At 37.3% G+C, this 14,439-nt stretch overlaps 2 protein-coding genes across 2 annotated transcripts; both read right to left on the reverse strand.

Annotated features, from left to right (window-relative positions):
* Window positions 1-9,400: 9,400 nt before the first annotated feature.
* Window positions 9,401-10,408, reverse strand: LOC112784617 (uncharacterized). The gene is made up of 2 exons (XM_025827886.3): window positions 10,166-10,408; window positions 9,401-10,063 (listed from the first exon to the last, which is right to left on the reverse strand). The coding sequence occupies exons 1-2, from the start codon at window positions 10,325-10,327 to the stop codon at window positions 9,563-9,565; spliced, it is 663 nt and encodes a 220-aa protein (XP_025683671.1). The 5' UTR covers window positions 10,328-10,408; the 3' UTR covers window positions 9,401-9,562.
* A 1,338-nt stretch (window positions 10,409-11,746) lies between these two features.
* On the reverse strand, window positions 11,747-14,403 carry LOC112783500 (small ribosomal subunit protein eS6). Its single transcript, XM_025826471.3, has 6 exons — window positions 13,514-14,403; window positions 13,367-13,431; window positions 13,143-13,200; window positions 12,936-13,044; window positions 12,400-12,672; window positions 11,747-12,162 (listed from the first exon to the last, which is right to left on the reverse strand). Exons 1-6 carry the CDS (start codon window positions 13,517-13,519, stop codon window positions 11,921-11,923), a joined length of 753 nt encoding a protein of 250 aa, XP_025682256.1. The 5' UTR covers window positions 13,520-14,403; the 3' UTR covers window positions 11,747-11,920.
* Between the last annotated feature and the right edge of the window lie 36 nt (window positions 14,404-14,439).

Here is a 14,439-nt window from a genome sequence, read left to right on the forward strand (position 1 = left end):
CCCAGTAAATAATTCCAGAATTTTGAAACTGCTGTGAGTATCGTCTACATTTCTCTGGCATAAGTGGACTGTTTCTGCATAGTTAATGAAAGTTTCTTTGAGAAGTACGCAATCGAATGGTTATATTGACTCAAAATAGCTCAAAAACCGGATCCTGATGCATCTGTTTCTAGGACAAATGGTTTAGAGAAATTTGAGAAAAGGACAAATAGATCCCTGACCTTTTTTCCTGCGGACATTTTCGTCCCTGACCATTGAAAAATACTTTTAAGTTCCTGACCTTCACAAAACTTGGACGGATCAGTCCCTGACGGAGGCATTTGGACGGATCAGTCCCTGATGAAGGCATTTGGACGGAGGGACTGATCCGTCCAAATTTTGTAAAAGTCAGGGACTTAAAAGTATTTTTTTAATGGTCAGGGACGAAAATGTCCGCGCGACAAAAGGTTAGGGATCTATTTCTCCTTTTCTCGAGAAATTTGGTAAAGCCAAGATAGGAGCATACATCAGAGCATTCTTCAACTTATTAAAAGCCTCCTCTGCCGAATCAGACCAGCGAAAGCTTTCCTTCCATAGCAAGTCAGTGAAAGGAGATGCCATCATAACAAAATACTTGATAAATTTACGATAATAGCTTGTAAGGCCTAGAAAACCCCGTAGTTGGCGCACTAATATAGGAATAGGCCAATTCTTAATGGCCGAGACCTCGCATTATCCACCCGGACCCCTTTGTCGGAGACCATATGACCAATATAATCGATACTCCGCTGGCCGAAGGAGTACTTAGATAACTTTGCAACCAAATAATTATCTCTTAGAACCGATAGGACCCTGCATAAGTGTGTCAGATGTGAAGACCAGTCAGGACTATAAACCAAGATATTGTAAAAAAAATACCATCACAAATTTGCGCAACATTTCAGCAAACATTGAGTTCATAAGGGATTGAAATGTGGCCGGTGCATTTGTAGCCCAAATGGCATTATTATCCATTCCTATAGACCGTGGCGAGTCTTAAATGCAGCCTTGAAGCAATCTTCAGGGGCGACCCATATTTGATGATACCCTGCTCTTAGATCTAGTTTAGAGAAAAATCGAGCGCCAAACAATTCATCCAATAATTCGTCCACTATTGGCATAGGGAAAGAGTCTTTGATTGTGGCTGCATTCAACGCCCTATAGTCGGTGCAAAAACGCCAACATTCGTCCTTCTTTTTTACCAAACTCACCAGTTATGAGAAAGGACTAGTACTCAGGCGAATGATTCCTTCATTTAACATTTCTGTCACTAGTTTCTCTATTTCTGTCTTCTGCCTATGAGCATACCTATAGGGTCAAACCTTCACAGGTGTAGTACCAGAAATTAGAAGAATATGATGATCATGTGCTCACTTCGGTGGAAGACCTTTGGAAGGGTGAAAAACCTCAGGAAAACCATGTAGTAATTCTGCGAGATCAGGCACTAACTCAAGAGGGAAGGCTAATGCAGGAGAACCTTCCTCCATCGCAAGTTGTCTAACCTACAATGTAAACAAAGCAGCTATACCATCTACTGTTTGAAGCCGTTTAAATTGATGTAATGAAGTTGGCTCTGGAATTTGTTTTTGCTCCCCTTTCAAGATAACCAAGTGATCACCAGCCTAGAACATGATAAACTTCTCCCTATAATTGACCAAGTGAGTATCCAAAGTCTTTAACCAACTATCGCCAAGCACCAACTCCTCCGAGGCAATAGGCAAAAGATAGGCCAAAATGCACAGGCAGTGATCTTGGACAACAACCAGAACCTCTTTAATTTCACCCTCATAATGCAGTAAATCACCACTTCCCACCTCTACTGCAAATGGAGGGGCTTGGTGAAGCACAAGTTTCAGTGCTTTCACCAAACGAGGATAGATAAAATGTCCGAACTCCCTCCGTCCATCAAAATATGAATAGGGTGATTCTTAATAAAGCCCGTGAAGTGAATGGAACACCTTGAGGGGACCCTTGACAACGCATTATATGATAAATGTGGTGTCTCAGGGGCTTCTACCCCTGATTCTTGGTCATTATCAGGCACTGGAATAGGCTCACCACCATTATGTGACTCAACTAGAATGTCTTCTAATGTTTGAATTATAAAATATTGTTTGGAGGCACAATAGTGAGAAAATGAAAATTTCTCATCACAAGTGAAACATAACCCATTCACTCGACGAAATTGGATTTTTATAGGCGAAAGTTTTTGAAGCTGGGGATGCTTAGTAGGGGTGGGTAATAATAGGGTGGATGCAGGGACTGGCATTGGGAAGGTCGCCAATGGTTTAGGGGACTGCGTAGGTATCAGTGGCTGCTGAGCCAACGGAATGAAAGGTAGTTGTGGTGGTCGATTGCGAGGCAGCACCGGAAGAAAATTGTCCTCAAACAATTTCGCTAAAGCGACCGCCTGTAACAACGAAGGTGCGGAGCGAGATTTCACATCTTGGCGGAGCTCCGGGTGCAAACCACCCACAAAACAATCTAGGAGTAAGGCATCAACCATGCCATAAGTTCGAGCGGCCAAATTATTGAAAGCATCAAAGTAATTAGAAACAGAGTTAACCTGTTTGAGCTTTAGCAAATCCTCCCAAGGATTATCAAACTGTGAGGGACCGAATTGTAGCTGAATAGCTGTGGAAAGAGAAAACCAATATGTCATCTGACCCGTCTTCTCCAGGAGCTGGAACCACGCTAGTGTCTTACCCTCTAAGTTCACCGCCACCAAGTCAATGTTCTGGTGTTCAGGCATATCGTAAATCTTGAAAAAATAATCTGCCTCATAAATCCATTGCATAACATCATCACCAACGAAACTCAGGAAATCAACTTTCATTTGGTGCGGTGGAGCGAAGCCCGACCCCCAAGAGTCACATCAGCGGGCCGCTACTTTTATTAAAAACATTGGGCCAATTTAACCTGAATGTTAGCTAGCGTGCTATTGATAGTAGATAGTTGTTCATGGTGACTTGCTCAGTGAGCCTAGTAGTGGCCGATTGTATCATTTGCAACTACGTGTTGTCCGCCATGGCAGCTCAATGAGAGCACCAAAATGATAAGGTTGCTTACTCAAATTAAGCAAAAATCACTGGTATGTATGTGTAAGTATAGAAAAATCACAAATGGAATCAATGTAAGTACAATATTGAGCATAATTATCATAACCAAACTGGTGATCGAATTGGTCAGGTTACTGGGTCACTCAGTCATTGGTTCAATCGGTGGGTGATTAGTCGAGCCTGTTGACCTGGTATAATTAAATAATTATATAAAATTTAATTATTTTTCTATTATAAGTACCTTTATTTTGTTTTTATAAAAATAATTCTCATTTTTAAATTTTAATACTTTATTAATTAGTTTATATTTATTTTATTATTATATTATTATAGGTGAAAATAAACTCACATACAGTTGTTTTCATATGAAGTTGATATTTAAGAACCGTTAGATGATTTGACAAGTTTGATAAAATATCATCTAATGATTTTTAACTATCAACTTCATAAAAAGATAACTGCATGTGAGTCTTTATCTATTATTATATACTACAAGTATTTATTGAAAAAATAATATTAATAGATATCATATAATCATGAAAAGAAAAAATAAACTGTGATTAATAAAAAAATTTTTGTTTATATTTTTAATTTATATATATTTAATAAAATTTATAGTTAAATAAAATATAATTAATTTAAAAATGAGTGACTTTAAAATTAAAATAAATTGAATATATGTAAAATAAAAGATTGTTATATGTATTATAATTTATATATATATATATTAGTAAGAAGCATTGCAGTTTGGTGGTATGATTATTCTTGTTGTATTCTTAGAGGAAGGGGTTCAAACCTCATTTCAGACATTGAGCACGAGCATCCTTATTGTATTTTTGGAGGAAGTGAGACCAAACGGTTCGATCCGATCTAAAATTCACGGTTTTAATTTTGGATTAGACCGATATTGGATCCAGTTCATTAGTTTTTTAATCGAACCGGCCGATTCATTCCTATTTTAATAACTATGATATTGAGGCTGAGAGAATTGGGAAAAAGAGAATCACAAGAAAAGAATTCAGAGAGAAATTCAAAAAGGAAGGCTCACAATTCACACACATCTCTCTTGCTAATGTCACTCCCGCTTATTAGGTACCATTGCTATCACACGCAAGGTCATGAGGATACAGAGGCTGCTAAAGCCTACAACAAAAATGCCGATGAGCAATTTCTCGGTGATGTGAATGCTGGTTTAGAAAAGGCAGACCAGGAAATTGGTCCGTCCAGTGACAGAAGATTGAGGGCTCAGAATGTAGAGGAGGGATACACTGACAAAGACAACCATAAAGAGGAACAAGGGCATGCTGATGATGAATAGGACAGTAGTAGTGATGGTGGAAATTTGGATGAGCAAATGTTGGAGCACCAGACAGAGCTGCATACCACAGCACAAACCAATGCAAGATTTTCCTTCATTTCCTTCTAAAGCAGACAGTTCGCAGGTTCCAAACCTTGAAGATCTCCGCCTTAGGATAATCCTGACCCGCAGGGAAAGAGAGCCATGTCAGCTGGCTCATGGGTAAGGTCTGTCGTCGAGGGTATAACGTAAAGCCCTTACTTCACCAGATCTGGTAGTAGAGCCCTGTGATTCAATGCATAACGGAAAGCAACCTAGCTATATTAACTAACGAGATCCAGAGTTAGCAAAAGAATCAGGAGCAATGCTGGTCAACGAAGAAGAGGACATTATGGCTATACTGCAAGAACAGAATGAAGAAATTGCGCGAAAAAAAAAAGATTGGCAAAACAGAAGGCTAAAGCAAGACGAAGCAGACCCAAAAATCAAAACAAGGTGTGTAGTAATAATTTAAAATGATTATTAGCTCTTGGAATGTTAGGGGGTTAAGGGGTGATGGAAAGTTGAGAATGATTAAAGAACTTAAGAGGAGGCATAGGTTGAATATGTTAGGTTTGGTAGAGACTAAAAGACAGTTAGTGACAAAGTTCGATGTTATGCAAATATGGGGGAATGGTTGTGCGGGGTGGGAGTATGTGGGGTCTGATGGTACATCTGACGGGTTGTTGTTAATGTGGGATGATGGCTTCTTTAAAATGAGAAATTGCTATAAAGGTGAGCGATGGTTATGTGTTGAAGGGATCCTCTTGGAGAATTCTATCAACTGTGCTGTTTTCTTGATTTATGGTGCTCATACTAGAGATGAGAAACTTGTTGTGTGGGAGGAGTTGAGTTACATGGCTGGTTTGTGCCCAGGCGCCTGTTGTTTCTTGGGAGACTTCAACGAGATTGCACAGGTGGAAGAAAGGCGAGGCTCTGATAGTTTACCTTTGTCGGCGCAAGACTTTAAGAATTGGATAAATGACATGGGTTTGGTGGACTTTCCGATTACTGACCGTAAGTTTACATGGTTCAGAAGCCAGTCTTATAGCCGTATTGATAGAGCGTTGGTTAGCTTAGAATGGCTGGAGGCATTTCCAGAGACTCGGTTGAGGGGTGGTCCAAGGGGTTTGTCAGATCACTGCCCTATCATAGTGGAAGAAAAGAGGCTAAGAGACGGTCCGAGGCCGTTTCGAAGTCTAGATTCATGGTTTACACATGAAGGGTTTTTAAGAATGGTTAAGGAGGAATGGAGAGGGCTGGGAGAGATACAGTTCACTGATAAACTGAAGGCGTTGACGATTCCTCTGCGAAGATGGCATAGGGACAACTTTGGTGATATGGACAAGAAAATTATGAAGTTTGAGGAAGAGATTCAGAAGATTGATGACAAGGTCAATGACGGGAATTATGATGGGACAGTGGAAGCAAGACGGAAGGCGCTAGTTACCTGTTGTGAGAAATGGTATGTGAGGAAAGAGTTACATTGGAAGCAGATGTCGAGGTCGAGGCATGTGAGGGACATGGATAAAAACACGAGATATTTCCATAACTTGGCTTCTGTGAGAAGGAGAAATAATAAGATTGACGTGCTGGTTATTAATGGAAGATTGATAAAGAATCCAGCGAGGATAAAGATTGCCATCAGGGAGTTTTATAAGGGCTTATATCATCAAGAGATCAGGTCTCCTATGGTGGGCTTTAGAGATGGGCTGGTGAAAAGGATTAGTGAGGAGGATGCTCTTGCTTTAGAGAGGCCACCATCACCTGAGGAGGTTAAAGAGGCAGTGTGGGATTGTGATTCATCCAAGGCTCCAGGAATTGACGGTTATAACATGAACTTCATAAAGAAATGTTGGAATGATATTGGTTCGGAATTCACGGCTGCGGTACTGGGCTTTTTCCAATATTCAAGGTTGCCGCCTGAAGCTAATATCACTTGGGTGGCGCTGGCCCCTAAGTTTACTGATGCTAAGGAAATCAAAGATTTGCGTCCGATTAGCATGGTGGGGTGTGTATATAAGGTAATCTCGAAGGTGCTGGTTAGGAGAATGAGAGATGTTATGCCAGGATTAGTAGGCAAGACACATAGTGAGTTTGTAAGGGGTCGGAAGATTCATGATGGGGCTCTTATCGCATGTGAAACGGTTCAGTGGATCAAGCAGAGGAAGAAGAAAGTGGCAATAATAAAACTAGATTTCCAGAAAGCATACGACAGAGTCAAGTGGAGTTTTGTAGTCCTTGTACTGCAGAAGTTGGGTTTTAGTAGACGATGGAGGGGATGGGTTATGGAATGTGTCAGCACGTGCTCTATGTCAGTATTGATAAATGGTTCGCCGTCCAAGCTGTTTAAGATGGAAAGGGGCCTACGACAAGGGGACCCTTTGTCCCCATTTCTGTTTGTACTTGTTGTTGACGTCTTACATCGGATGATTGGAGAGGCTGTTAGGAATGGCCGCATATCGCCGTTGTTAGTGGGGAGAGATCATATTGAGTTGTCGCATCTCCAGTTTGCAGATGATACTGTTTTATTCTGCCCTCCCGAGGAAGAGACGATCAAGAATTACAGGAGGCTGCTTTAGTACTTTGAGTTGATGTCAGGTTTAAGTATTAATTTTGATAAATTGAGCTTGATCCTTATCAACTGTGATGAGCGGTGGGTACAACGTATGTGCCGTGTGTTGGGGTGTAAGAAAGCCACTTTTCCAGTCAAATATCGGGGCATCTCCCTAGGAGCAAACCCAAGGTTGGTTAAGACGTGGAAGCCAGTAATAGACAAAGTGGAGGAGAAGCTCAGCATCTGGAAGGCCAAGGTCCTCAATAAGGCTGGTAAGCTGGTGCTAATCAAATCTGTGCTGAATAGCCTCCTGATTTATTACTTGAGTTTGTATAGGATGCCAAAGGCTGTAGCAGAGAAACTGATTTTCTTGCAGAGGAGATTCCTATGGAGTAAGGAGGATGGGAGAAATGGTATGGCTTTGGTGAAGTGGGAGGTGGTTCAAGCTCCGGTAAAGATGGGAGGTTTGGGAGTTGGGGATGCTCTGATACGTAACACTGCTCTTCTGTTTAAATGGTGGTGGCGGTTCTCTAAAGAGGAGTGTCCTTTGTGAAAAAAGGTGGTATGTTCCTGTAACAACCTGAATCCAAATGAGCTCCTGTCCTCACAAGAATTACCTACTCGAGGGGATCCGTGGAAGGACATTTGTCAGATACAGTTCAAGAATCAAGAAATCAAGCAGAAGATGATTACTGGGATGTCCATGGAAGTGGGTGATGGGAGACGAACTCGGTTTTGGGAGGATGTCTGGATTCATGGAGGTTCTTTGAAAGATCGTTTTCCAAGGCTCTTCTCAGTTTCAAACCAAATAGGATCGGTGATAGGGGATTGTGGGTTTTGGGATAAGTTAGTGTGGATATGAAACTTCCAGTGGAGGAGAGATTTATTCCAATGGGAGTTAGATTTAGTGAACCAGCTTCACCACACTTTGAGACTGGTGAAAATTGAATTTGGGAGAGAGGATAGAGTTGTCTGGAAATATGATAAACAAGGAATTTTCTCTACTAACTCATTTGTGCAGGTGGAAATGATCCCGGAGAAAATATCAAGCTACAGCTTTACTAGGACTATCTGAAAAGGTCTTGTCCCACCTAGAGTGAAATTGTTTGTCTGGTTTGTTCTAATTGGCAAGGTCAACACGAAGGAGAGGCTCAGTCGGTTTGGGGTCATTCACCAAGAAGTTAATTTATGTGTTTTATGTAACAATGGTGTAGAATGTGGCCATCACTTGTTTCTTGGTTGTAGCTTCTCTTGGCAGGTGTGGTGTGCTTGGTTATCATACGTTGGTGTGCCATGGGCTTGTCCGGGTGCGATAAAGGAACACTTCCAAAGTTGGACTGAGATCTCAAATAGAAGAGAGAAATGCAAGAGATGGATGGTGTGTTTCTGTGCGATCATTTGGAATATATGGTTGGAACGAAACCGGAGGATTTTCCAAAACAAAAGAAAAGGAGTAGAGGAGATTATCAACATGTCCTTCCTGAATTACAAGGAGTGGTTAGGTGCAGACCCCTTCTATTGTTGATGGTAATGCTGGAGACGACAAAAAAGATATTTAAATTTGTTTTACCTGTTTGCTTTAGTTTGATTCCTATGCTGTTATCACCAATACTTCACTTGTTGTGTTGAGTTCCTCTTCAAAAAAAAAAATACTTATAAAAAATAAAAAATGTAAAAATCAAATTTTTATAAATAATTATCTAAATATTCTTATAAAATTTTGAATGAAATACATAAATAATTTGTCAAATATAAAAATCATTTATTACTTATAAACAGAATAATATTCTTTTTGAACATCTGTATTGTATTTTTAAATCATTTAAAGATGTTTTTATCGATAAAAAAATTAAAAATATTTGTCAAAATAATTTGGGAACGCCAAAATAGTCCATATGCAGTGACGGTTTTATTAGATAGACAATAATTTTTATAAATAATGTGAATAATAAATTCTAAAATTAACCTAATAAAATAAAAAAATACTCCATTCTAAATTATCTCCTAAATTTTAACGTTAGAATAACTATCTATACACCTAATAAATTAAACAATTAATTATTATTAATTATGCATAAATAAATTGAATAAAAAATCATCAAATTAAAAATAATCAACATAATTATGTTCTCAGAACATATCCATTCATTTGTCTCCCTATACTTTTCTTTTCTTTTTGGTGGTTTATCCTTCTCTTTCATTTGTGTTTCCTCAATTCAGTAGCATTTTTGTACTGCAACTATTCAAAGCTACTTTTGGGTTTTTCTTTTCATTCAATTTTTGGGTTTGTCAGTCCAGCCATCCTACTGGCCCATTGTTGGTTTAAATTAGTATATGGACTAGCTCTTCGGTTCTTGTTCAGTTGGTCCAATTTCAATTTACAACTTATGTCTCAAATTAAAGCAATTATTCAATTAAGCTCATGACAACTATACTAAGATAGTGATTTATTGTATATAGTGTCCGTATACATAAGACTATCTAAATTCTTATTCCAAGCGAAAGAGTTAAACAAACTTGATACATATATATCTTGCATGCTGTAAAAAACTAATATTAAACTTATTAATTAATCTAAATTAATTAACAATTCTAGGTGTCACTATACCCCTTATTCTTACGATCTTCTTTTCTCTTCAATTCTGCAATATCATCACCCAACACACCACGCGCTTCTTCATCGTCATCGTCGTCGTCGTCATAATTCTTTCCAACGACAGTATCCTTGATCTTCTTGGTGGTGTCTTTGGTAGCCTCCCAAGCACCTTGCACAGTCTCCTTAGCCTTCTCACCAACATTCCTAAGAGTCTCGCCGCTCCGCTCAGCTGCGTTCTTCGTCGTCTCCGCCATTCTTGCAGCTGCATCCTGGGCGTCCTCTGCGCCTTCTTTCGTCTTTTCCTTCGCCTCATGAGCATACTCTTTCGTTCTCTCCTTCATCTCTTGTGCTCCTTCTTTTGCTCTATCCACGCCTTCCTTCATCGTTTCTCTCGCTCTCTCTGCGCTCTCTTCTGCTTCGCGTCTTGCTTTCGTACCATCGTACGACCAATTATCACTTCTTGATCTCTCTCCAGGCCCTTCTGCTGCATTTCTCCACTGAAAATTAATCGAACAACACAAAAAAAAAAAAAAAACGTGAGTGGACCTGAAAAAAGAACTAGTTAAGTTGTGAATTGTGATGACGGAGTTTTCAGTTACGTCTGAGTAGTTATTGGAGGCAGAAGCAAAGACGATCCTGGAGGAGGGTCTGTGGGAGAATCTGAGGGAGAGTGACGATGATTTGGTGTAGCAGCGGAAGAGGGTGGTTCTTGTTATGAACATTGCTGCCATGGCGTTTCTGGTTATGAATATTGATGCCATGTATGATTTGTTATGTTTACGTGATCATTTGGAAACAGACATTTTGAGGACTATAAAACTTGACTAGTTTGCACCGTTTTCAGAAAGGCCGATAGGGTGGCAAAGAAATAGACTGCCACGTGTTCTACGTGTTGACACGTGTGCCTCCGAATTCGCCACGTCCTTCATTCGTTGCTGACACTCTTTTGCTACTCACATCTAGATCAAGTGATTAATTCAATCAAATTTGGTTATACCTTGAAATTGAGTTCCCAAAACATCATAATAAATTTTCTTTTCGAATTGTCTGATTGCATTCATGTTAAATATACTTACATAACCGTGTCATAGTTTTGATTGAACAACAGCATGCACAAAATCCATAGGAATCGATTTTGGTTTCGCGAATTGTACAACTTCAAACGGTATTTGCATATCTATCTTTTAAGAAGTTTTGGTCATAGTCAGAGTGCAAAACTAAGGCTCACACTTAAAGTTCTTTATAAATAAATTATTTTATATTTAGATTTAGTTATAAAAATATTTATTTTAAAAAAAAATTGTAGTATTTGAATAAATAACTCAAGAATTTGTTATAACTAATTATAAAAATAATAGCAAGTTATATAAAAATAAAATAACATGTGAAAAAAATAAAATTAAAACTATAATTTCATATCATACACAATGTTAAATATAAATTTAATAATAAAAATAGTGGTAAAATGATAAAAAAATAATTGAAAGAAATATATAAAGTAAGTGATTCAGATGTAACATTATTTTAAAATGGTGTTGGAAGGTCAATACTTTCAACTAATGAATCATTGCGTGAAAATGGTGGTGGATGGCTAATACTTCCAGCAGCGTGAAAACCATAGTGAAAGGTCAATACTTCTGTACTTCTAACAGATAAAAACTTACGTAAAAATGATAGTGAAAGACCAATATTTTCAGTAAAAAAAAAATATTTTCACAGAACCAAAAATAAAATATATTTTTTTTTGTTTTAAAATCAATTTTTTTTAGAAAAATGATAAAATGACTTATCAAGAAGAAGAAGTCATATAATTCCACTTCTCACTTCTTTAAAAAGCTGTGAAAAAACTTTTTCGAAAATTAAAAAACTTTTTTTTCATACTTCAAAAGTAAAAAAAAAAAAAAAAAAAACAACTTCTACTGATTCCCAATTCCCAAACGGGCTCTTAAGTAAAGCTAACCAAGTTATTTGCCTTGCTTAATGAATCCACATCTAAGTAGGGATGGATTCCGTAGATAAATGAACAGACATGTGTAATTTGTTCTTAAACAAAATTGTGCACTCATAACTCAATTAGTGATTCCCACGTGTATTAGTGAGGAAGTCCGGTTAATGCTTATCACAGCATGCACACAAGATCCGCGACAAAAGCAGGCACTAGTAGCCCTTTAATACTAAACTTAGGTAAGAACTTAAAATTCTATTAAGCTTTCAAACACAACATAAATAGTTGAGGTAAAAAAAAGGAAACGATACATTTGAACTACAAAATCCAATAACAGAGGTATCATGAAAATAACACTGTAAAAAACTATGACCAAGATCAAGCTTCACCATAGTCGTATAAAAGCGATCTATGCAGAGGAAGCTTGTTTAACAGCAGCACTGGAGAGCTTTGATCTCCTCTTAGCCAAACTCTCACTACGGCGTTCCCTTTGCTCCTTCAACCTTGAGGCAAGGAGTTTCTGGTACTCTGCTGCCTCTGATTTTGCTTTGGCAATTCTCTTCTTCTTATCAGAAATTCTTGCCCTCTTCCTTTGAAGTGTCAGGGGAGTCACCAACCTTTGTATCTTTGGAGCTTTACTCACCTTTTTCCCTGCAGCAAAATCAAAAAAGAAAATATTACCAAGATGAGAAACAATAAATAATAATAAAACCAGAAATTATGTCAAAGAGATATATCGATTCCAAATCATAATACATATGCAAATCAAGGATATTCTCCCATCAGGCCCTTCTTTCTTTCACCTCCTTTAATATGAGGAGCAGCCTCTTCGTAGTGGCATAACCAAGCTAACTAGAATATTCACACTACATAAGCAAGAAACCATACCATTTTTGGTTGTGAATGTCCTCCTGTATGTGTTGACATACTTCCTTACATCATCTTCCTTGGAAAGGTTGAACAGCTTGCGGATTTTGGAGGCTCTCTTTGGACCCCTCATCCTTGGCTTTTCAATGTCTGTCAGGCCTGGTAAATCATTGTCACCCTTCTTCACAATTACCAAGTTCAGAACAGAGAGGTCTGGGCTGACAATGCACCCACGAACAGACTTCCTCCTACGCTCGCCATTGCGCCTTCCATATCCACGGAAACAAGGAGTTCCTGCTCAAGCAAGACAATATAACTCAAGAAAGCAATATATGGCATTGCAATAACCATAAGACAATGGAAATTGGAAAACAAATACGAAAGTCCTACTACTTAAATGGATTCATTAAAACATATCGAATGTAGAATTAAAACACAGAACACAAGACTTGAACGAATGCTCTATGCATTGTGCAGCCTATACTAATTTTCATTATAATCTTAATCTCAAAGCAAAATTAAGGAAGACATGTAACAGTGAAGTCGATAACTATTACCTCTATGGAGCAAGAGGCGAACACGACCAGGGGTCAACACTCCCTGCTTCATTGGAAATCCCTGTTTATCACAACCTCCAGTAATCTTGAAAACATAGCCTTTAAATTCCTGTTGGTATAACAGCATTGAAGGTGATTAATTCAATGTCAAAATTGCTTAACAAAAATTTCAGCATACGTTGAACGTTTGCAACTAAAAGAGCATACCTCACCCAAAGCATCACCAAGAACCTCTTGTGAGATTCTCTTGTCCCAAAATGCTCGCCTGTAAATGCAAAGTAAAATGTCAGAACTCAATAGCCAAAAAAATAAAAATCCACATTCAAATTACTTAATACACCGTGCATTTTGTTTTTTTGCTTTAATTAAATATTCCTATGAACTAAAGAATGGAAGCGAAAACCGAAGAATAAAAGTAGTGAAGAGATTACAGCTTCTGATCATCATCGATCTCGAGCTTCTTTTGGCATCCAGTGGTGGGATTTGCAATGTTGAACTGAAAAAGAGTTGCAATATTTAGTCACAAAGCAAGAAATTATACAACCACGGAAATAAGAATGAGAAATTCTGAGAAAAACCTTCATATTGGATCTCTGTTACTACTGTGTCTGTGCCTGTGTTTGCACTTCGAAACGGCTGAGCTCAAAACAGAGGAGAAAAATTAGGGTTATCAAATCTGGCGGAGGGTAATTTTCTATTCATAATAATGGGCCAACCACCCTGCCTAGGCCTATTTAGCGAAATGATCTCAAGTCCAAAGTCCAACAAACCCATTTATTCTTTTCCATTCCAAAAATTCAAAAACCATTTTTCATTCTCATAAATAAATAAATAGCACCATTTTTATTTTTTGACTAAGGTGACAATTAAATCGTTTAAGATTTTGATTTTATATTAATTAGTTTTTGAAAAAAAGTATTAATTTGGTTTTTTTACTATAACAAACTATTAATACGTTATATCTTTTAATCAATTTATCATCCAAAACTTAACTTAGTGTTTATATGTATCTATTTATAAATAATTATCACGTAAATAACAATTTTGGAACGGAATTTTATCTATTTTAATAAAATTCATATAAACAAAAAATAATTGATAAATATTATATAAAAAATTAAAAGATAATAAATATTTTATTATCTAAAAATATATTATTTTTATGTTCATGTAATAACAATAGAACACACACTATTATAAATAATAAAATATATAAATAATTCTATTTTATTTTGCAATATCTATTAATAAAATAACATATATATCCACTATTTATCTTTTTTTTAAAAAATTAATTAATCTGATATCAAAATCTTTAAAAATCTAATTGTCTTCGGTCTTATTTCTTTGTGAAAAAGTTTATAACACATTTTAGTATAAGATAAAGGTTGAACTAGTGCTATTTTTTTTTCTTTTAACTTGCTTTTGTGTTTGTAATATTTATTCAAAATCTATTAACTCAACAAATTTTATTAAGTATTATGAAGTTTATTTATTGAGAGTA

This window comes from Arachis hypogaea, chromosome 20, assembly GCF_003086295.3.
Source record: "Arachis hypogaea cultivar Tifrunner chromosome 20, arahy.Tifrunner.gnm2.J5K5, whole genome shotgun sequence".
Lineage (NCBI taxonomy): Eukaryota > Viridiplantae > Streptophyta > Magnoliopsida > Fabales > Fabaceae > Arachis > Arachis hypogaea.